General features: G+C 37.8%; 1 protein-coding gene across 2 annotated transcripts in view; it reads right to left on the reverse strand.

Moving 5' to 3' along the window:
- BBS9 (Bardet-Biedl syndrome 9) overlaps positions 1 to 25,764 on the reverse strand; it is a 266,566-nt gene that overhangs the window by 113,150 nt on the left and 127,652 nt on the right. For both annotated transcript variants that reach the window (XM_065665815.1, XM_065665814.1), the window contains exon 22: positions 20,273 to 20,495. In XM_065665815.1, coding sequence (XP_065521887.1) covers positions 20,273 to 20,495 — 223 coding nt within the window. The remainder of the gene's footprint in view (positions 1 to 20,272; positions 20,496 to 25,764) is intronic.

A 25,764-nucleotide genomic window follows, 5' to 3' on the forward strand; every position in this document is an offset into this window, starting at 1 on the left:
TTCAGTATCTACCAAAAGTCAATTGCTATTCCCTATGAACAAAGGATGAATGACAGATGTGCTTCAACCACATAAGTGTACTGTTCCACCCAACAACCTGTTCACCTGATGAGGACAGACTGGCTAAAAAGCATGCTTTATGTTCTGGTATGTGCTGGGAGAGGTAATTGTTCTTAAGTTTTGTAGTGCTTGGAGGACTTCCATCTGCCTTTATGTAACAGTATAACAAAATCAGATTGTAACAAGAGTTTTTCAAGGGGAATATCAGCTCTCGACAAACACTATAACCATAAAATGATTGCATTTTTCAGAATATGCTGCCACACACCAATGCCTGGTGATTTTTGTCAACTGGGTCTCACATTTTCTTCCCCATATTCAGTGTACAAGTTCATTTAGAATGACCAGAAAAGGTTTTCTTTCAAAATGCTTAAATAAATACAGAAGTCACAGAAGTTATAGGATATAGTGTCATCATCTTTTCAGAACAACATTCTTATTCAAGTAACAAGTTCAATTCCATGCTAGCCTTTTGGGGAGCAAGAAGAACATGCAAGGGTTTTGTCATAACTAGTTTTGTTTTACACACAGAAATTCAGTTTGTGCACACAAATATACATACATGTGTATTAGGATGTATATATAAAACAGAGAATTTTATGCCAAATATTTTGTTTTCTGTAAGACATTCTCCCAGTTCTGTAGAGACTGTATTTCTTTTATTGTTTCAATAACACATTGTACTAATGAGACTTAAAAGACATTTAAGAGTCATTTACTAGTTTACATCAAGAACTTGAAGAGGTAATACTCCCTTTGATAAACACAATGAATTTCTAATGCCAGTTCTGGTTTCTGTCTGCCAACACACCCCAAGAGAACACCTGAAAGTCAATGTTCAGAGCAGCCGGGATCTCCAGATGATGCTTGTCAAAAAAATATTCATAGTATTGTCTTTATGTAGTCTCTGACCTTTCTTCAGTGTACACTGAAAGGAGACAGACTGAAACTAATGGTTGCAACCTTGATTACAAACCCTCCTGGTATTCATCATTCTGAGAAGTTTAAACAATTGTTTTGCACTTACTCCCCTTTGCTGTGGTTTAAGACACCACTTAAAACACTTATATTCCTTGGGGAATATATAGGAAACATTCTTGAAGATGCAAGCAAGCAGACACATACATAGATGCTATATATTTGTATATATATGTATACACACAAATTCTGGAGTTACTAGTAAGGAAAGATCAAGTCCTCATTACCTGCAGCCTGAAGTTGAACACATAGTAAGTGCTTAGAGCAAGGTTTCCAGTTTTGTAACCAATGAGTTATGAAAGTGTTTGTCGTACAACCATACTGCAAGACTTTCAAGGTGAGTTTTCTTTGACTGGTTGAGGAACAGATAATCATTTCCCTTCAAGGAGACTGAAGCATACCGACTTAAGCAAAACACTGTTTTCAACAACAAGAGGAAGTTCAGTAATGCAAGACAGCGAACATTTTTGTTCCAGCTGTGAGCATGAAATAAAAGCTAATAATGCAATTTGCTGCATGAGAACTTGTTACACAAGGTCTTTTGTATGTTTGAGACAGCCTTGATGAAACAGCAGTCAGGCAAAAACAGTTAATAAGGAGCTTATTCCTAATCCGGATCAGAAACTGAGTGATATCAAAGAAAAACCATTTGCAAGGTACACTAATGCATAATTTTGGGCAAGAGAATACAGAAATAAAAACTACTGACATCAGATGCAATATTGAATATACTGTGGATAACAAGATAGTGGACTAGTAACTGGGATTCAAGTGTAGGTACTGAAGGATGTATGTTGCTCAGAAAGGTAAAATTGAATTGGTAAAGTAATACTTTATATATTATTGTGATGGGCTACTGAAAGAGGAGTATACAGAATGGGGCAATTTGGAAAAGGATTTTAAAGTAGTTTAATACACAAAATCTCAAATTTTACCTACAGGATACCAAGATCAGGTTTCAAGAGCAATTGCAGTTGCTTTAATATTATGAAAGGAATTAATCTTATCAAAAATGGTGGTCTTACAGGAATGAAAGAATATAGAAAACCCACTGAAATAATCAAAGGATGATAAAAGCAAAAGGCTCCAGTGTGATGACCAGGAAAAAGATTAACACAATTCCACAATCCACCTGATAATGTTCCAAATAAGTATCAAGAAAGCAGTAATAGTACTGAACAAGGCACTGGTAAGACATCTGCAATACTGGGTTCAATTCCTGTTAATGTGTTCATGACAGATTAAATAAACCTGGAAAGATTCAGCTGAAGGTTACTAAGATCATCTAGGAATAACTCCCCTTATCAACACGTGAGCAGACAATCTCTCTAGCTAAGAGGACTAAAAATGGAACAGACTGATCTTTACCAATAATGCGATTAGGCCAGAAATCCTCAGTCTCTGGCAAAATAAAAAATACTCTTAGATCATAAGGAATTGATCATAAACTAATTTTTACTGGAAATTAGGTTTCTGACTACCAAGAGAGGAAGGGCTTTGAACAACCCCGGAACAGAAAGTGTGGACATAAACAATTGTGTTCATGAATGGGACTAAATTGCCTTATTCTAACACAGAGATGGAGTTTTTGAACCAGGAATTTCTTTTTTCCTTTCCCTCTCCCTTCTACCCCACCAAAGATTTATCTGTTAGTGTTCTAACATTATCCATCTATCTGTTCTCTACTTATGTGCTCTCCACTTATGAGTGGTTATCTAATCATTAGTACATTAATGAATTACTATTCTCTATTTATCTAACAATATTTTCCCAGCATTCATGCTGAACATAAATGCCACAAAAAGTAGGCTACCGGGCTACTTTAACCAGCTGTAGGAAGTAAACCAATAGTTCACAATTGCAAGTAAAAAATGTAAGGATTCTGGGACCAAAATATCATTGAGAATATTTCATTTTAAAATACCAGCAGTGATACTGCTAACACCTAAAAACTCAAGTTCTGACAATTCTGGTGCCAAAAGTATTTGGCAAGCAGACTTACGAAATTTACATTTGGAGAGAGAGTGGACTATAATATACAAAATTCCATGTGCTGAAATTTAATACAAGAAATCAGACATTGTATTTTCAAGAAGATTCTGAACTAGCCTCTGTTCTTCTGTATCTCCAGATACTACTTGGAACAAAAGTAACTCAAGTGATGAAATAAACATGGATACAAGCATTCTTTTTTAAAGATACTGAAATAAAACCAATAAACATCTATCTGGTGCCTTTCCAAGATAAACAGCACATAGATCCTTGAACCTAGAAAACCAGAGCATTCATAGGAGAGAAAGCGAATTCTTTTCATAATACAGAAGTTCCCTTCCACACTTGAAATGCAACCTTTGCTGAGAATACTTGTCTGTTAATTATATCAAAGATAGCACATTGTTTTCATGTATTGTAAATTTCTATTTCCCAATTGTATCCAAATATTAGATTTGTCAAAACATGCAAAACCTGAGTAATATTGTGTTTGCTAGTCTAAAAGAAAGTCACTTTTACTTAATGGCCAACTACGATTTCTATTAATTGTACTAGGAGCTACGATCAAATGATGACCTATCTTTGCTCCAATACTGCAATAAGAAACATACCTTATTTACTTTGATCCCACTATTACTTAGTAATTCATTACTGATCAATAAATCCAAGTATTATATTGTGTTAGATCAACCTTTTACAGCATTAGAATTTCTGGGATTGATTTGAGGAGGAATTAAAAAAAGCCATTTTGGCTTCATTTAGTGTCATAGTGCCTGCAATCAGTCTATTTTATTTGAAGGAAATGAACACAGAATTTTACACTACTTTAAAATTGCATCTTATCCTGCAGACAAACTTTTGCCTTTGTTTAGAAGAGCTTCCTATTTAGCAAATTTTCCTCTTTCATTATTTCACTCGTACCACACCTATATTTGTGTAAATAACCCAATTTTACTAACAGCAATAGCATTCAAATGTTATGAAAATGATACAACTGAAAGATAAAGTGATCTTCCATTACTGCAATTACTTTTGACCTTTCTTCTTAAGAATGAAGGACTTAATTTGCAAAGATTTTCCTTAATCTGCAAGGATTTTCATCAGTAGCCAGAGGTCGATGTGCTTCAGGAGATAAACCTTAAACCAGCTTCACCAAGTACCTTTCTACCAAGATCAAGGTATCTGAAGATCTGAGAATCCACACTCCCAAAAACTTTTAACAACTTTGGAGAACCTTGGCAATGAATTTTTCAGTGAGGAGAAAGAGTCTCTATTTGGCTAATGTCATCAAATGAGTTACATCCACTAGAGGACATCGGGTATTTAGGGAGAGCTGTGTTCAAATCCAACCTGCTTTTTTGGTAAAAAGTAAGGTCTGTTTTTACAATAAAATGCTATGTCTGAAACAAAGTGGCTTTTTATACAGGAAGGCACAGGATTAACTGTTCTGTTTCATCTTATTTAAAAGCTGACATTGCTGCTACTGTCCAAAATGATAAATGAAGTGACAGAGCAAGTAGAATACAGAGATGCTCTCAGTCAGCTACTTTTATGATATATGTTTATTTACTTCTCTCTATCAACTCCTTAATTTTGAAAGATCATCTTGTAACATCACTGGGACAAGCAGTTACTCATTTTAAAATAACTGGGTTTGTAACTGCGACTGGATACCCTGAAATTTGCTAAGGTACGAATTGAAAGTTGTATGACAAGGGTTGCCTCTGCTTCCTTTCCCCTCCAAATCGCATTTGTCTTGGTTTTGTACAACTTTAGGACATGCTGAAGAAAATCTACGTCAAATTAAACATAAATCTTGCAATACACAGTTTAAATAAAACATCGTTTAGAAAAGTCTACTTCATCTGCAAGGAAACTTTATAAAGCAATCCAAAGACTATAAATATATATTCAAAATACAAGCAGAAGTATCAGACAACATGAAACTGGGGAGAAGAATGCATTGAAATGGCAGAATTTTACAGATTGCACCTTCCTACAAGATGCACTTCTCCAGGAACAGAATGCTCCAAAATCTTGCCATGCAAACCCAATACACCATTACAGAGCTAGACAAGAAGAAGATACCAGAATCACTAATTTTAGGCTATAAGCACTACTTGGTTTGGAAGGTCAACTTAAACATTATTTTAAATCTGCTTTTCCTGTCTAAAACCACTCTCAACTGAAGCAAAAGTAGATAATTTATATTATTTGGCGGACTTTTCCCTAGGAAGCTACTAATTAAAATAGCTGCTGCATCTCCTACACTTCAATGTCATTCCTCCTTTACCAGTTCTTTTTAAGTTCTACCTCTTTCTTTCAACCCTCAAGCCACAGCACTGACATGCTTCGCTACTTGTACATCACTTGAAAGAAAATAAAGTCCAAATACCTATATCTGAGTGGCAAACCAAAGATCATCTAACTATAGTTTGCTGCCATCAAACCTCTGATCTTTTATATTAACTTCTTTTGACAGTATGTTTTAACAAAAGTTGAGTAACAGCATGAGCAATTTCTTAGTCCCTACAATGTGCATATTATTTCAAGTTATTCTAAACAGTCAAAGTGGCTACAAACTTCAGCAACCATGATCCTCTTTATATCATTGGATAGCAGAAACAGTTCATATAAAAATCAATTACATCTTTTTTGACCTTTCTTTTGTCTGACCTGATATTAGCTTTTACTGACAGTACCAAAATTCGTTACCTCAGGAAGATCAGAATTCCTTCACTAAAAGAAATAACTCGATGTGAGACAGTTTCTATTACATAAAACCCACCACCACGACACAAAAAATACCAAACCCAAAAAACAAACTCCCAAAACACCCCACACCAGAAAACCCGCAAACCACACAGCCCACAAAAAAAATCCCACTATGTAAACATCACACTATCTCATTTCCTTGCTTTAAAAGCGTGTGTTCTTATAAAGAGTTTGTTGTATAGTCAAGCTCACTGCATGTCTGTGGCACTTTCATTCTGGTGCCTATTCAAAATGACAGAAACACGCTGTAAGCTGTTTTGGCTCCCCTCCATAAAATAAGCTTCATGACTTCATACACAGAATGACCAAAGGCCAAGGACACATTTCATTGTTAAAAAGAAGTGTTCCCTGACCTTTTGCTTTAATTTGGTCATGTCTATAATTCAAGTAAAGCAGAGCAATAGTAGCCTGTCTTGAGAGTGAAAGAGTTCATGCTGAGGATTCAGTGCTCACTGATCATGTTTAAAAGGTTTGTAAATCTGACATGTTCTGAAACTTTTAATTTTGTTCATGATTTCACAAACAGGTCAGGTAAAACTTGCCACACTTGAAAATCAAACCAGTATCTAGAATGCAACACAGCCCTCAACACTCTATGAGTACATAACACAAGAGTATCAGATTTTGAAGACTTGAGAAAGCTTATTTTAATTGAGCAGCCAATTCAACACATGCTCAAGAGGTTTTCTTCTATGTGTAACTAACTGCTGTTTCTCAGACCCAGGAATAACTTTAAGTGATAAAATTACTATTATTAAGCACTACAACATTTACATTACAACATCAGCAATACTTTCTTCATCTATGGAAAAATTATGTGTTATAAATACTAAACAAGAAACTCCATTGACTGAGTATAGACGCTCTCTTTCCAAATGACCCAGAACTAAGAGAGAAATTGGAAAAGACACTGTCTAGATAATGATTTGCCTAAATAGAGTTACTGAAATCCAGATTTAGTTTCCGTTATGCAGTGAAACAGCCTGCAGGTATAATATCTCCAGCTGGCACCAGGCTTAATGCTTTTTTATTGATCTGCCCATAGCTTAAGTGCACACATAAGGATATGGACTGTCGAACAATTCTTGTTATCTATCACTGATCATGGAAATATAATACATCTTGCAGCAGCATATGCATTTTCTCTAACATGAAATGCTACTTACAGCACACTGTTCATTTTAGCCTGTCAGCTCTCTAACACGTGCGGTATATTTTGTGCATCAGCTAAATGGCTGAATTTGTTAAGCACCAGCTACACAACAGGCCCTCTCTGTTACAGCCCATAGTGGAAACGATAACATATCATTACATTCTCTGTATCTGAGTTGCATCAAATGAAACATACAATTAAAATTAAATTGTAATTATGATCCAGGTAAATTCAAATTCTTTCTATTGGTTATCTTCCCCAAGAGATCCTTTGCTTCTCCTCACTTGAAGATTTCAACCACAACAACAAAAAAATAACAAACTAGGGAAAATATAGTATTTCAAGTTCACATTTTGTAGTTGTTGATAAAGTCAGCCTTTGCAAAGGGTTTGGGACAGTTATTAATACTACATGCTGAGTGTTTCCTACTTGGTGCTCAGCAGGAATTAACAGAAATGAATCAATTTAATTTTCATATTTTCTTCACACTTTTAACCTCCGTACTTGTCATGAAGACAAGACAGCACTGTCACTGTGGCACCAAAGTTACAGGAAAAAATGAAGCTTTAACAGTGTTCTAGTTTTTGTTTTTCTTCCCAGAATCATACAATCCCAGACTCATTTGAGTCGAAGAGACCTTAAAGCTCATTCAGTTCTAATCCCCTGCCATGGGCAGGGACACCTTCCACTGGAGCAGGTTGCTCCAAGCCCCATCCAAGCTGGCCTTGAACACTGCCAGGGATGGGGCAGCCACAGCTTCTCTGGGCACCCTGTGCCAGCACCTCAGCACCCTCACAGGGAAGAACTTCAGCCTAAGAGGTCATCTCAGTCTCCTCTCTGTCCGTTTAAAGCCATTGCCCCTTTTCCTATCACTACATGCCTTTGTAGAAAGTCCCTCTCCATATTTCATGTAGCTCCCCTTTAGGTTTTGGAAGCCTGTTATAGTCTCTGCTAACATAACTGGGTATTTGTGTTTGCATTTCTACTAACACCAAATCTGCAACGAGTTAAACATTCTTTTGTACCTTTCTTTTTGTCCAAACACTGAAGGAAGAATCACCTGAGGTGAATTCAAACTCTCAAGACACTTTTAAAAGAAGTCCACTTCAGAGTTCACTTGCACATGTCCTAAGTCAGAAGGTTACCCACCACTACATGAATATGAGTAAAACAGCAACATACAGTACTGTCAAGTAAACAGGAGAAGTCCTGACTATATTAAACCAATGGCAAAACTCACATTGGCAAAACATCAGTGGGGCCAGGATTTCACTCTTCTCTTGTTGATCAAAACAATTTCACTGTTCCGAAGGACTAGACTAGTGACTAGTGCTTGTCATGAATTTCCTAATGCAGCCTACCATGGTGATTCTTAATTGTAGATCCCTCTACAACTATTCCTTTTTCATTCCACCAAGGCAAACTGTTAACTCACCAAACATACTACAATATAACCAAACAGCATCCACAGCAAAGATCTTGCTTTCATCTTAGCAAAAAGCCAGAGGTACCAAAGCTCTCTTTAGCATACTCTTACCATAGGTCTGAAAATTAATAATTAACCCTCCCTCAACACCCATGACTGACCACCGATGTTGATACCTGCATTAAAAAGGAATGTTTTGAACCAAGAACTGAAGCACTTTCTTGGTTTGACAATGCTGTGTTGCAGAAAGCTTCCCATTTTTCCAAGAATAACAAAGTACATACTTGAAACATAGCATGCACCCAAATCCAGAGTAGACTACCCATGAATAGTATGAACTGAACCTCTTATATTTCTTTATAGGGTTTACAATATACACTGTAACTACACTAACCAAAATGATCTCATGTACATGCAATTCAATAGCCAGAGAGAATATAGTTACCCACATGAGAATCAATTTTACACTAAGCTAGAACAAAACTGGTTTTAATGTGCCGCAAAGATGACCAAAAATAAAGGATTCTTTTTTGACATAGATACCAGCTCTTTTCATCTGAAACTATTTGAGAAATCTATTATGATATTGTACAACAAGCAATTTACTCTTGATAACTAATCAAATGAAATAATCAAGCAGAACTAGTTAATTTGTTCTCTTCAGACTAGGAAAGTATTGCAACATATTAATTTTGACAATACAGTGCCTTTGTAGGGTAACATGGCACCGTAAGAACCTGACTTACTTTTATAAGAGCTTTAAGGATAGAACCACAAGAGCATAGGAAAATCCTATCTATAACATGCAATATGGCCCTTGCTAGATCTTAACCTCTTATTACCTCATCATATCTGGCTGGACTCTACATTATTCCATAGGATTTCCTTCTTCTCAAGAATTTATGGGAGAATGTAATCAGACCCAGGGTATCTAACATAATGTATTCCACTAACTTTAATCTCCAGTGTAACTCCTGTCACATTATCATCTCCTTTATCAATGACCTGATTCAAATGAGAATGTCAGATTATAACTTCATTTAAATACCCCTGAACAGCAACCTAATTCCCCCAATGACTACTCTGGTTACAAGAAACCCTCTTTATTTTAGTGAAGATGAAAACCAAGAATTACTAATTCATATCGATTTAAACAGATTTTAAGATTGGAAGGAAACAGTCTGATCATTTAACCAGACTGTACTCAGAAATGTCCTCCACAAATTCCTATATGTAATTCAAGCATCCATTTATTTCCAAGCTGCTTTCAAGAATGTCACCAACAATTATTTTTACTTAAAAACCCCTCAGTTTTGACTGAAAAGTTTATTTGAAATAAAAGTGCTAGAAGTAATACATGCTTATCAGTACTCTGACAAAGTTTAAAGATAATAGTGAAAGATTTCTCAGCTCAGCTATAAAATTTAATATAGTTCAGCACCACATAATTTGCATTAAAAAAGACTGTTCATAATATTTATTACCCTCTAGTTGCACTATTTCTGTTCAGCCATCCATTCGAAGTGAGGCATCCTTCATCATCCATATATATCAGACCTTCTCTTTGATCTCTAATGGTAAATTTAAAGGCTGAGTAAATGTTCTTTGAAACACAGTGTGGCACAGCTGCTTATTGTTACATAGAAGACAGTAGGTCATTAAAATTGAAACTCAATTAATACAGTGGAACATCCCCCTAATCACATCCTAACTTTGAAGTAACACCCATTTCGGTGATATCTCTAATTTACAGTTAACTAATTTTCTCCAAGTAGAATAACAAGTCAAGCTTTGGTTAAGGTCAGAATTAATAAAGTACATCTTTCATCAAAGGACAGAGAGCTACCGGCAATGCACCCTGCTGTGGTATTTGCCCTTACGATACACAGCAACCATCCCGCAGATATGCAGCCTACCACGTTAATCATGTGAAAGCCATCAAGCCTACAGTTCATATCAGTTTGCTGAAGGTTTTTATAACCCTACAAGAAAAGTACTTTAGCATTATTTAGTTAACTATACATTATTTTTAGTAGTGCTTTAGCAACATTCGAATTCGCAAAGGGTGAGCTAAACCTCTGTCTCAAAGTTCACTGAATCAAAACCATTCTATGATTCTATGATTCAAGTCCATGGAGATTTTCACTTTTGCCTGCCTCCTTACCACCCCCGCGTGTGCTTCAGCCAGTGACACCATTAGAAAAACGAACTATTTTAAAGTATTTTCAAATATGTCAATATCTCAAACCAGTTTGTGTTAGAAGGGACCTTAAAGCTCATCCAGTTCCAAGCCCCTGCCACGGGCAGGGACACCTTCCACTAGACCAGCTGGCCTTGAACACTGCCAGGGATGAGGCAGCCACAGCTTCTCTGGGCACCCTGTGCCAGCGCCTCAGCACCCTCACAGGGAAGAACTTCTGCCTAGGAGCTCATCTCAATCTCCCCTCTATCAGGTTAAAGCCATTCCCCTTGTCCTGTTGTACAGGCCCTTGTCCAAAGCCCCTCTCCAGGTTTCTTATAAGCCCTTTTAGGTATTGTTAGACTGTTACAAGGGCTTCTATGAGCCTTCCCTTCTCCAGGCTGAAGCACCTTGTGTTTGCTTTAATTTACATTTTCCAGCTCAAATACCAGGTAAAAGTATTAGAGATGGGTGAATCTGAGCACAGGCGCAAGGGAGACATGACTTTATGGACCTTCGCTCACCATATGAACGCTAGCTGAACCACTGAATCAGCTCCATGAGCAAACTTAACAGCTGACTGCTCACAAAAACTGGAACTGTCATAAACATGCCTGGTCTCCAAAATGCTCTCATTCTCTAAAAATTCAATACTGATGATGCACAAATTTATAAGTGTCAGGCATTCAGATTTGGGAAGATGTCACCCTTATTCTCCATCTGAAAAAGTCATCAAGACTATGGGAGCGAGCAATTCATAATGAGGAGCTTTACTACAGCTAGATCTGCTGAAAGTTATCACTCAAAGAAAAAACAAGACACAAATAAAAGGGAAATTGTGAGAGATTCTAAACCTCATTGTCTGCCATCCACAACCTAACACCTTAAAATGCCACTATTTTACTCTCAGGCTGATAAGCAAGGGTATAAGCAAAGCCTGCTGAGGCACATGCTGTGCCCCACACTCTCTAAACCCCAGCCTGTCCAACCACATCTATCTCCCAGTCTGGTGATCCAACCACCCAGAGGCAGTGAAGACTGCCCAGTGTTGCAGTGTACTGGATCTGGTTGTGTATATGTGTTCCCTGAAGTTCAAGAGCTCTCTCTCAAGTTCGTGTAGTTTAACCTCAGTGAATTACTCCTTAAATGCAGTGTAGCAAAAAAACAAAGACATAATTTATCAGGAAGGACATCCGTGGCTCTCTGGAACTCACAACCCAGAAAACGTTAACTAAGCTTACAATCAGATAGTGATTTTAAGCTTTATCATACAGTTACATATTATATAAATAATCTAGTGTAGAATTTGTCATTCTTAGACTAAGACCAAAGGCAACTTCAGCTTCAAAAGTTAAAGCCACTCTTTTACCTACTAAAGTTATGAGACCTTTAAAATTTCTTTTTTTGTTGTTTCAAAAAAGCTTTTCTTTTGGGGAACTTTTCTGTGTGCAACTCAAAACCAGCTGTGCTTCGCAAGGAAAAAACTTTTCCAAGAGCCTGGCTCTCTGCAGAGTTTTGGCAAATCTATTTGAAAGATTGAAAATGGGGGGTCTGAGCCAAACCTTACTGAAGTCTATGGAAAAACTCCCATAGATTTCATCAGGGTTTGGATTGGGCTCTAAAAAAGTCTGAAGTAATTGAAAAATCAGTTCTGCATGGACAAAATATGAAATTTTCACTAGGTTTAGATTTATTAGACTCCCTTATGGCAATGTGGAAGAGCAAATACATTTTAAGTGGTGTTAGTGATGTACATACAGCTTTACACTGGTAATTCACCACAGAGTTCCACAGACTCATACATGTTACTTACACCATGTACATAATAAAAATTATGAAATCAACCAACATACACAGACACCTTTACTTCATTTTAAAAATACCTGAATATTGAGAAAAACATTCATAATGTCATAGCTCAAGCAATCTGCTGTTTTTTCAATTGAGAATCAAACAAGATGTGAAGAGTTTCCTTTCTAAAGCTGTAAGCCAAATTCAAATACAAAAAAAACACGATGCAAATAACTATCTCATTCTGAGCACACTGGCTCAGAACAGTTCAGAATAATGTAACACTAGCAATTTCAGCTAAGATGTGTCTAATTTATGGCAGTGTAAGAGAAAACTCAGGTTTACTCAACCTAAATGTGACAGAAAACAAAGCAAAGTAGCAAACGCAAAACAAATCTGTTGTGGTACCCGAAATAAAGGCCACAACATCTCCCAGTGTTTAAACAGTTGCATCTGCTGACTAAAGGATGTTACTTCCAGTCAGAAGAAAATGAATAAGCCACTAACCTTTACACATTCTGGCTTGATCTATATATCGCATTAAAAGAAATACACTCCACTTAAGAGAAATGTTGCACACACATACAAAAAAAAAAAAAAAAAAGAGAAAAGTATGGGAAAAAAAGGAAATGCTCCCAAAGAACCTGATTTCATCATTTTAAGAGAGGCGAGATGACTTGGAAATTATTTTCCACCACCCCTCCCATCCTTCTGTAAATTCTTTCTCACAGTACCTTTTTGTGGATGGGTATGCTTTTCTGTGGCTGTACTTGGGAGAAGTAGACAATCACTATAATTTCATGGTGGTCTTTGTCTAGATAGGGACTGGAAATGAAAAGTAATGTCATCTACACTGCAGAGTTAATTATGCTCCCCAAATGACCACAGCTCACATACAGATATCAGTGCACTCCATCGGACAGGCTGCTCTTGAAGTACCACAGGAAATGAAAACTTAAAGGAACCAAGGGAAACCTGTTAAGTGAAAATCCAAGTATGACTGGACATATATGACTGACTCCGTATTAATAGCATATATTAAAGACAAGGATTATGCTATATTATAAAAGTTTGGCTTTATTTAAAAATATATTACATCATCTGCTACAGCCTCTTAAAATAACTATTTAGGTTTTACTTTTTCACTTGCTACTATTGAGTCATCTGGACTAGAAGGTCAGAGGCTGTATGCTTTCTCCTTTAAGCAACGCTTTTTCCATAGTTTTGAGCAATTAGCTTCTAAGTGCAGATTTCAGAAGCTTATTTCTGCTTGTGGTCTCCCAAGGACTCAAACAACTCAGAAAATAAAGCCCAGTGACAAGCACAATCATTAGGGGAAATTCTTTCAACTGACAATTATTTTCACCAAAAGCTTACCTCAACATTATGAATCATTTGTGACCACTTATACTTAAGTGGGACATATTAAAATTTAATGGATTTTGATGCAAAGAGCCAGCAATAGGATTGTGCTCACCAAGGCACTAATGTGTTGATCCTGTGCTTAGATGAGGCAACACTGCCAACTATATTTCATAGTACAACAAATGAATGAATCCCAAATGTCAAGCGGGATTTCTTTTTTATTCATTATGCATGATATTTTCCTCTTTAAATTATTCATTTTTTTTTTAAGAAATGCTATGGCTTTAGCCTTCTTAACCTTTGTACTCCTTCCTCTGTGGTTTTTGCCAGCTGTAATATCAGTTGAGATGGGGAGATTTTCTAAACAACATAATAAAAACCTTTTCACAACACTGCACACAAACATGTCTTGTTACACTTCCATCTTATTCTGCCCCTTCTTACAATACTGGAATCTGGAAATGTCCTGAAAAAAAAACAAATATGTGTTTTCTAACAGTACCTTTTTTTCAATAAAAAGAAATTAATACCAACGCTTTACCATTGTTCAGGTAATCCCTGAAAATTAACCAATGAGAGAACTATCATTTGAGTCCAGGAGAGTGATGAAATTTGACTGAATTTGTTAAAATTAAAGGCCACCTCTGACATTCTGCCTCATTCTCTTCCCATGCCTGATCTTCAGATTTTTATTTTTAAATGTGTTCCTCTGACCATGCAGAATGATAAAAGAACAGGCCACAAGGCAAGCCGGCTCTCCCCAGTCTATTCATCTGCAACCTGTGTTTTAACAGTAAAACACAAAACTATACGTAGGAGCTACAATGCAAGACTGCAAGGCCTGTTTGAATCCTATTTATGCACAGGTGTTATTGGCTTGTAGGATGACCACAGGAAAGTAATTTAATTTCTCTATTGTTTAATTTTTCTTTCCACAGAAATAAATTACTAAAGTTACTAAAACAATAGAATAAAAGTTTGAAAGAGTAAAGTCACAAAGGAAAGAAGTTACAGAGATTAAAGATTCCCATCAGAGAGACTAACCGTCATTGTGTCTGGCTCCACCAAGCTATTCTTAAGCTTTTCTTGAGCAACCACAGATCTTATTGCTGTAAGCACTTCCAAAATTCTCCCTAATGATTTGCTACTCCCCTTCCTTTTCACTACATCAGCTTTATGGGGCAAGGGACATACTTTAGTCTCAAAAATAGAACCCAAATAATTAGTTTAAGATTTTTGGTATGGTACTATTTGCTTATTTCTAGACTTTTCTATTAAGATAGAACTGTTCCTTGTGAACAGCTGATACATTTCTGCAAAAAATACTTCACATGTGGAGTACCAGAAGTCACATTAAAGCTGCAGCACCACATCATGTCCCATTATACACCGTAGCATGTCTCATTATTAGCTGGCATGACACAGTGGAACAGAAGTGCATGACAATGCTGAGGGCTGCAAGAGTTATGGCAACTTCTTATCATCATTCTTATGTGATTATCATCTGCAATTAGAGGGAGAGAAGAGAGTTATGTTTAAACTGGCACAACAGCTCAGCCGTGCAGGGCTGCAGAAACTGGATACAGAAGTACACAATGATCACACAGTTTATGGCTTCAGTCTCCATTATGCCTTTGTTACACCGTGCTAAAATCTCTTTGCCGGATAGATCCACACTCATACCACAGGATTTAATCTGCGGTTGCTGCTCTGGGACACTCAGAAAAAGGGTCTTCTACCTTTTCATTGCTGCATCTCCTTGTCATTTACTCCCTTGGGTGGCTAGTGATAGGGTTACATGCTCCAACTATCACAGTGAAGAAATTGTGCATGTAGTTGCATGGACATCAAAGGGCACAGTATGGAGAAGAAAACCAGTGAAGTGGACGGGCAGAAGAGAAATGCAAAAAATAACTGAGGAAAACCGGCGAAAACCAAACGAAGCAGAGCCATCACAGAATGGTCTGGGTTGGAAGGGAACTTAAAGATCATCTAGGTCCAACCCCGCTCTGGCAGCCTTACTAGAAGGAAGAACTACAAAGATAAAAAGTATACTTTTTACCAAATGCCTGTTTTCTTTAAGGCAGCAATGCAAAGTATGGGAAGTTTGAACAAACTGGTACAGTGATGATGGATCCGTTTTGGTTTTAATGCAAGCAGTACACAACTTTTCACAAAGAAACCTTTATCTGTGCATGGGAACCCCAGCTTCTTCAGGCAAAACAAAACCAACATGTACTTGTTAAAATGCAAACATATATTAACTTCAGATTCAGATAAATATGTCTGTAAGTTTTAAGCACTTATGAAAATGAAGGTTAGTCAAAGTGGTATTTTAGTGATACAAAGCTATACTTCATAAAGAAATAATAGTCAGCAAATATTAAAAAAAAAAAACTAAATGCAGAGTTCAGTCTTTTTGTAGCATAGAATCATAGAATATTTAGGGTTGGAAAGGACCTCAAGATCATCTAGTTCCAACCCCCCTGCCATGGGCAGGCACACCTCACACTAAACCATCCCACCCAAGGCTCTGTCCAACCTGGCCTTGAACACTGCCACGGATGGAGCATTCACAACTTCCCTGGGTAACCCATTCCAGGGCCTCGCCATCCTTACAGTAGAGAACTTCCTTATATCTAATCTAAACTTCCACTAAGTTTTAGCATGCCATACATTAAAAATTGCTTTTTCACTCTTATTAAATAACCCATTTCCTGGGGGAATCAGTCCTTCAAGGTACTTTACTGACTAACCTGTATGATTTTATGGAAGCTAGAAAAGATGAGTTCAGAGTTTTCGTTGCAACAGCTAAAGTAAGTTAACATCAACTGCATATTTAAGGACCTGAGCCAACAAATTCATACAAGTGAGTTGGCTTGCAGTGTTTACAAGTGTACTTTAAAGGTCTCTGGGTACATTTAAGAAAAAAGCCCTCAGCAAACTGACTTCCAATGAGAAATAGGCACTTTTATCAAGGTCTAGATTCCTGAGATCACAGATACCCACCAATGTCCTCTAGACACTTTTGTACATGGCACCGTCTCATGAAATAGTTGAAACAGGTGAGGAAAGCTACAAAAAAGGCGGGTAAATGCTGAAAGTCTTTCAGGTAATGATAATTTCCACTGGCCTCAGTGGACTATCAGTTCCGTTCATCAGTACTGACCAGTCTTCAGGTTTACAAAATCCTTGCAGGTAACTTGTAGCAGGCTTTCTGAATAAGACTTTTCTTTCACTTTTCCTTACACAGATTTAATAACTATTGCTTAAAACCTCTATGGATACCCAATATATTTAAACTAAGAAAAAAAAAAAATCTAAAATTATTTCAAGGGTTGCTAAAGGAAAAGGTAGTTTATTACTACAGGAAACCTATGGAAAATATATTAAGCAAGAATCACATTCCATAATGGACTATAGTCTTCAGTGGAGATAAACAATACTGGACTTACGTCACTTCTGTGAGGAAAAAAAAACTATACTGGCAATTTTTAATACACTTCTCTGGACCAGCATGGGGGGCTATGCAAAGCTATCAGTTTACTGTCATCTCAGGCTAACAATACTTAAGTTCCAGGAGAAGTTTTCCAACAGTGATCCCGTGATTTTCAGCATATCTGCTGGTAGTTCAAAGTCTTGTCTAGTCCTTGCTGCTGACTTCCGTGCTTTCTTCAGGCTGCTCAGTTACTTTGGAGCAATTTTAAACTACAAGGTTCTAACTTCTCCAGGCAAAAAAATTATTGTAGTTGCTTCTGAGATACATTACCATGACAGTGAGTACAAATAGCAAGTACTACATTTTGCAAAACATTCTGGTTAAAGTCCACACTATGAAGTTTGAGAATGCCTGAGTTATGCTGCCTGTTTCCCTCTCCTAATGACCAACAAAGATTTGATAATTAACAGTCTAAGAGAAGAATGTGCAACAACCAGAATCTTATTTTTTCAGATAGCACAAATTAATAATAATCTTTCTTGACAACACACTCCGTGTACCAAGGACTTTGCAGCAAAGTTTATGTCTAATACATATACAAAAATGAATATTGTTCTTCCAGGAACTCAAATCCACATGTTTTTCCAATTAGTCCTGACATTCTCCTCAAGTTTAGTAGCACGTAAACAGAATGTTCCTTAAGGAATATGACACGTTCTGTTGAATCCCAGTTTTCCAGTTAAGAGCACAGCTCCAAAACAGGCAATATTCACTCATGGATATCACAACACAATTTTGAAAAGAGGCTTTTATAAGCTAATGCAAGAAATAACAAAAAGCTAGAAAAAAATTGTCTTCCAAAGCATGACTTTGAATACATTATTGGTGTATATGTATATTTAATGTGGTAAAGCAACTTGTCTTTCAAGTTAGCATTTACCCATTCAGAATCTGAGTGACAGAATCATGATTATACAAAGCAAAATTATGATCAACTTGGCAAATTAAAGCTACGAAGACAAAGTGTCAAGTCACATATATACTACCATGTTTAGAAAACTAATACCATATATCTAAATACAGAATGAGAAACATCTGTTTAGGTAACAAATGTATAGGAAAGGGTCTGGCAATTGAGATGGAGCAGAATATAGCAGGGTATACTCCCAGCTACAGATGAAAGGAAAAACATTGCACTTTGGAAAACCATCAGTAAGAACTGAAAATGAGATAATTTAGTTACTATTAGTATAAAAGATGTTACTGAAGGGATGTACTAAAAATCTTCCAAAGCTTTAAACATTACAGAGAACATCATTAATTGCCACCTCTACCTTCAATATTCACACTAAACCAGTTTGATATGCAGAAAAAACCAATGCATATGAAATAATAGAAAAAATCCTCCAGTGAGGACATGGGTAAGGAAATACTGCAAATAGAGCTAGAACAGAACCTCAGAACATTTTAGGTTGGAAGCAACCTTAAAGCTTATCCAGTTCCAATCCCCTGCCACGGGGCAGGGATACCTCCTACTAGAGCAGTTTGCTGCAAGCCTCGTCCAGCCTGGCCTTGAACACTGCCAGGGATGGGGCAGCCACAGCTTCTCAAACAGACTGACACCTAAACAAATCTCCAATTAACAACAGCTGACACCTCAAAGCAATCCTGCAAAACACACAAGATATTATACGAGACCTTTAAAGCTACAGAATTAATTCATTGCAGGACATCAGGATCTATGCTGTAAGTTCTTGCACCCATTAAACTGAATACATGACAACCGGGGTGGTCTGCTTCACCTTTCCCTGGCACTGACCCACACTTTGGGTTGGCACTGCTCCCTAAGCCCCTCACCGTTCCTCTCATCCAACCGTTTACACGTTGCCAAAGTCAACAGTGCATGATACAGCCTGATGTGGCTCACACTCACAATCATATTTAGCCAATGATTCTGATTAACTTTTAATCACCCTCATAAGAATATTTTACATACTGGAACATTATCACATCCCTTCTCAACCTTCTCTTCCTTTTTCCCTTAGAATAAGCAAAAATAAAAATTGTTTCATTTATACTTTTTGTGCTCTTCTCTGAACTCTATTTGATTTCTCTAAATTCTGTTAAATTCTGTTACCCTGTAATTTCAACTGAATCTTTCTCCTGAAGAATAGAAAGAAATAATTACGTATCTCCTCATTAAAAGTCATATTACTACATCCCAAACTTGGAATTCACCTTTAATGGGATCATGTTGCTGACTTTTATTCAGTTGCAGGCACACTATAACCCCCAGGAGTCTATTCAATGGCAACCATGCTTAAGTTTGTCTGATTCTTGCTTTAGATAGAGTCCTTTGCCCTTGTCTCACCTGAACACCTCTTACCAACTTCAGATCCTTCCTCTAATTAATCAAGATCCATTACCGCTCTTTCAATGCACTTGAAGCTACTGCTAGCTTGTTGCAAAACCACAGTTTTAACATAGATGCTCCATATTCCACCACTGAAGCCATTAAGGAAAATAATGAACAAACCCAGGCCCAGCAGAGACCACGGCACACAACTAACATACACTTGGATTAACTACAAATACTGATAGCTATTTTCTAAAGGTCATGTTTCAAGTAGATGCACACTTGAAGATAATCATCAGCTTTTTAATGTGGCTTCAGGCAACTTCTCTAGATTTCAGGGTATCCTATATCAAACATATCAAACATAGCTTCTAGAAATACAGATTACTGCTATAGTGCTGCAATGCCAGAAGGGTTCTAGGCACTTTCAAACACATTTCTAAAAGCTGGTTGCTATAGAAAAAGGAGTCTCAACTGTCAAGAAAAAGAATAGTTTTTAAAAAAGTGGCACTGAACAAATTCCTCAGGATAATGACAGCTACACTATTGAACAATTATGGGACCATTTTTGGCTTGAGACTGAGATAAAACTTGGATTTAGTATTACCTTAATATTAACTCATTTTACTGGTCAGCAACACAACCAATGTTTGTTTCCACAACCAGTGAAAACTGTTAATGCAATCAAATGTGCATAATTTTTAGTTTTAATATACAAATACCTATTGTGAATTGTGAACATGTACCTCATGCCTCACCTGGCATGACAGCAGCTTGCTGAGTGGCTGAGTCTGTACTTAAGGAAAGTCGACCACCTTTGGCCAATCTATCGCAGAAGAGGGTGATGTTCTTCTTCAGTCGGCTGGTATCTTTGGGCATGCACAACTGGCTGCTGAGAGACAGAGCCTGCTCCTTAGAGCTCTTTGACAAACAAGTTCGTAACAAGTAAGAAATGGCAGCATCCACAGTTTCTTCCCAACCCTGGGTTAAAGGAAAGGAAATTAAATAACATTAGGTGACTATAATATGATATAGCATAATAAGAAACAAAGTAACAAATCAAGGACTAAAAATTTGAAAATTATAGCAATACATTAAATATAATTTAATGGTTAGCAAGTGTCATGAAATCCCAGTTCTTCAGCTTGTACAAGCAAAAACTGAAATACCCCCATTCCAAATTTAAGATTGACAAAGTATCATTTATATGTATGGTATGTGACATAACAGTTGAATTCAGTAGTTGTACTAATAACAAAACCAGAAGTTCCTAGACGCAACATTCAGAATTAACAGCAGAACTGAGATGTAAATATAGATATAAGATGTGGTATATAACATTATGCTGATCAGATGTCAAGGCCAGGAAAAAAAAAAAGCCAAAAACATATTATAAATTCTTTGGAATCACTGTCTAAGATTCTGACTATGCCAATAGCACAGAACACCATGAGTGCAACCAAAAGCTGCAGATACTCAGCATCCATTTATCAGACTGATCAACTTTAAATTATGATACCCACAGCATTAGCAGAGATGTGTCAGTGCTCTGATAAGCTGCTACTTAGATTTCTGACAGCATCATGTCAAGCTGTAAACATTTGTAAGACACCAGTTTAGTAATCAGTTAAAACATGCAGCTACCTATGGAAAAGCTTTCAGGAGGAAAAGCTGTATTCAGTGTCACATTCAGTATACATATTGCCACAAAACTGTTTACTCCTGCAAATAACACTCAGTAAAGACAAAAAAGTTTCTTTTCCTCAGGCAGCTTGATGAACACCTTTAAAACGGTTCAAGTTTGTAATCTCTACTATGGTTTTCAGTGACATGAACAAATCAAAGATGTTCCTTCAAGTAAGAAACCCGGATAGAAAAAGTCTTTACCTTTTGTGCAAGGTTATTTAGGTTAATATGTAAAATCTAATACATGACATCTATCTCAATTTGCAGTATGCAATGCAGAATTGACTCATCTCGATGCATTCTCTAATCTTAAATTATAGTCTGTGACGAGATTATGTCATTAATCCAAAATTTCTGTAATTAATGAACCTGCAAGACAGTCACAAAGCCTGCTCATGTCTTTTTATGACAATGTTATAGTGCTTGGACAGATTTAGTAACTAATACAGGGTTTTGCGGTCTGCTAACCTCAGGACTCGTAACATCTTTCAGCATTCAACTACCCGTATAAGCAAATTTTATGTGCTGCCTACATGTGGAGGGAAGTACTATTTAGTTGCTATAGTATTAGTGTAGTGTCTGCTCTCTCTCAACACTCTTGATTGGTTGGGACTTTCTTCGGCAATAGTCTTTCCTGACTGTGGAAGTATTTGAGGCTACAGTCTGGAACCCCCCCAGCTCTATCTGGTGCTAAGGTAACAGATACCAAGATAGCTCTTTAGGCATTAAAAAAAAAAAAAAAACCCTCAAGTATTCAGTTGTAATTAATACTCAAGTATTCAGTTGTAATTAATACAATTAATTAATACAGTTTGAGTTGGGCGGGGAGAAACTGGATGAAATTTAACAAGGGCAAGTGTAGAGTCTTGCATCTGGGGAAGAACAACCCCATGTACCAGTACAGGTTGGGGGGTGACCTGCTGGAAAGTAGTGAAGGGGAAAGGGACCTGGGGGTCCTGGTGGATAGGAGGATGACCATGAGCCAGCAATGTGCTCTTGTGGCCAAGAAGGCAAATGGCATCTTAGGGTGCATTAGAAAGGGAGTGGTTAGTAGGTCAAGAGAGGTTCTCCTCCCCCTCTACTCAGCCTTGGTGAGGCCGCATCTGGAATATTGCATCCAGTTCTGGGCCCCTCTGTTCAAGAAGGACAGGGAATTGCTTGAAGGAGTCCAGCGCAGAGCCACAAAGATGATTAAGGGAGTGGAACATCTCCCTTATGAGGAGAGGCTGAGGGAGCTGGGTCTCTTTAGCTTGCAAAAGAGGAGACTGAGGGGTGACCTCATCAATGTTTACAAATATGTGAAGGGTAGGTGTCAGGATGATGGAGCTAGGCTTTTTTCAGTGATATCCAGTGATAGGACAAGGGGCAATGGGTGTAAACTGGAGCATAGGAAGTTCCACGTTAACATCAGGAAGAACTTCTTTACTGTAAGAGTGACAGAGCACTGGAACAGGCTGCCCAGGGGGGTTGTGGAGTCTCCTACACTGGAGATATTCAAGGCCCGCCTGGACAAGTTCCTGTGTGATGTACTGTAGGTTACCCTGCTCTTGCAGGGGGGTTGGACTAGATGATCTTTTTAGGTCCCTTCCAACCCTTGGGATTCTGTGATTCTTTACTGTAATTCTCGTTTGTATTAAACTCTCATTTTTAAGCTCTTTCTATGACACATCCTAACACCCAGCTGAACAGCAAAATCACCTACCTATCCACATTTTCATGACTGGGTAGGCATAGCATTTGAAACAATGATTGTGTAAACCCTGTTGGAGTCCACTGTCAAACAAATAAGGTTTATGAATTTCTTTAATTATATAGCTATGGCTTTGGTGAAGGCTAGGGTACTACTTTTGACACAAAGAAGCAAAGGCCAGCCTTCCTGACCTTGTTACCTCCTAAGAAGGCGTTCAGGACAGATGCTCACTAGTGGTCAAGTAAATCAGAAACCACAGTCACAGGCACTTCATCTTGGTCCAAACTTACTCCTCTTAACAGTGTCCTGAAAATATGCTGTGTATGTATAAAGCATTTACATTTTGCAGAGGAACAGGATCAGCTAGTGAGGTTTTCACAGTCAACATTTACCATTACTGACTTCAGAACAATGATATTGAACTACTTCCTTATCTAGATTCTACCCCAGAAAAAAAAACTCATGTAGATCAGCAAAACCATGTCAGTCAATCAATGCAGTGGTAGCTTAACATTCTTCAAATATTCTAGAAAGAGTCCATTGGAGTGTAATCCATCCACTGACCTGTGATGGTAACAGGAAATAATCCACTCTGCAGCCAATTTAAAGAGGTTAATGAGCTGGTAAATGCTGTCTACTTTCCCACATACTGGGCAATGAAACTTAATATGTACAAAGCATCAAAAACAATCAAGCCAGGCACTCCTCATTATACTACAAATCATGAAAAATAAGACAATACAAACATCAGAATCTAGAGTTTCACTAGAACACAAAGAAACATGTGATTAACTGGTGTCAGCATACAGTAGCTGAGAAGCTGGCCAATACATCCCTCCAAATAAGCTATATAAATGCAAGCAAAAGGAGAATTTAAATACGGAAAACTGAAATACAAGCTAAGGAAAGTCAGGAAATTAAAAGTGGCTAGTATTCTGCCCTTGGCTCACACAGGTATGTTTTACTTTGTACCTTAACATTTTCCAGCCCTTGTTCTTGCATCTAATTTCCATGTAAAACTGGTTTCTCAGTAGACCATAAAGCTATCTTCTCCAATTCAATGACTGTTGATGTAGTAAGTCCACTCAAATCCAGAGCAGCCTTTATGATTAGCAAAAGAGTACACAAAAGCTACCTCTACATGGAAAAATCCCTCCTGATTGCAATCTGTCAAGGTGATTTTATACAATTAGGAATTGATGGCTGCAAGTAAGACTGCATTGAAAGAACAAGAAAAATTCTTCACCTCTTACGCATTAAAAAGCTAAAAGATGTTTGAAAATGAAAGCGTCCAAGTCTATACCCTACAATGAAGAATGATTCTACAGCCATGGTTGTAATATTCACTAATGGCTTTCTGTGTAATATTCTGCATATTTGAGGTTTGAAAGAAACACCTTCAACAGAAGTGTGATACCAGTAATCCATCATTCTATGCCCAGCAAGCGTTGCCATAACTGCCACAGCAAATATAAGTCAAGAATCACAGGAAGACGTATTACTTAATCATGCAAATTCTTTATATTGACTGTATGACCTGAAATAGATATGAAAAATATTTAATTCATCAATTTAACTTTTTCATTGGGAAACACTTGCCTTCATATTTTGCATGTATACATCATTATTTTTCTCTTGTAGGTAATAGGAAAGGAAGAAGGCAGAGAGTTGTGGTCAATGGCGCAGAATCTAGCTGGAGGTCTGTGACTAGTGGAGTTCCTCAGGGGTCGGTGCTGGGACCGGTGCTGTTTAATATTTTCATCAATGACCTGGATGAGGGAACTGAGTGCACCCTCAGCAAGTTTGCTGATGACACAAAACTGGGAGGAGTGGCTGACACACCAGAGGACTGTGCTGCCATTCAGCGAGACCTGGACAGGCTGGAGAGTTGGGCGGGGAGAAACTTGATGAAATTTAACAAGGGCAAGTGTAGAGTCTTGCATCTGGGGAAGAACAACCCCATGTACCAGTACAGGTTGGGGGTTGACCTGCTGGAAAGTAGTGAAGGGGAAAGGGACCTGGGGGTCCTGGTGGATAGGAGGATGACCATGAGCCAGCAATGTGCTCTTGTGGCCAAGAAGGCAAATGGCATCTTAGGGTGCATTAGAAAGGGAGTGGTTAGTAGGTCAAGAGAGGTTCTCCTCCCCCTCTACTCAGCCTTGGTGAGGCCGCATCTGGAATATTGCGTCCAGTTCTGGGCCCCTCTGTTCAAGAAGGACAGGGAATTGCTTGAAGGAGTCCAGCGCAGAGCCACAAAGATGATTAAGGGAGTAGAACATCTCCCTTATGAGGAGAGGCTGAGGGAGCTGGGTCTCTTTAGCTTGCAAAAGAGGAGACTGAGGGGTGACCTCATCAATGTTTACAAATATGTGAAGGGTAGGTGTCAGGATGATGGAGCTAGGCTTTTTTCAGTGATATCCAGTGATAGGACAAGGGGCAATGGGTGTAAACTGGAACATAGGAAGTTCCACGTTAACATCAGGAAGAACTTCTTTACTGTAAGAGTGACAGAGCACTGGAACAGGTTGCCCAGGGGGGTTGTGGAGTCTCCTACACTGGAGATATTCAAGGCCCGCCTGGACAAGTTCCTGTGTGATGTACTGTAGGTTACCCTGCTCTTGCAGGGGGGTTGGACTAGATGATCTTTTTAGGTCCCTTCCAACCCTTGGGATTCTGTGATTCTGTGATTCTGTGATAGGAAGAGATTGGCACTGTCTTTTAACCAAATCACATAACACTGCAAGACTCTGAAGACCAAATGATACCAGGACAAAGACTGCAGTAGTACACATAACTTATATTTCATATATATTATCATTAAGGATCCTCAAGCATCATGGCATACCTGAGTATAACCATGATTATAAATTTGCC

This window comes from Lathamus discolor, chromosome 2, assembly GCF_037157495.1.
Source record: "Lathamus discolor isolate bLatDis1 chromosome 2, bLatDis1.hap1, whole genome shotgun sequence".
In the NCBI taxonomy this organism is placed as follows: Eukaryota; Metazoa; Chordata; class Aves; order Psittaciformes; family Psittacidae; genus Lathamus; species Lathamus discolor.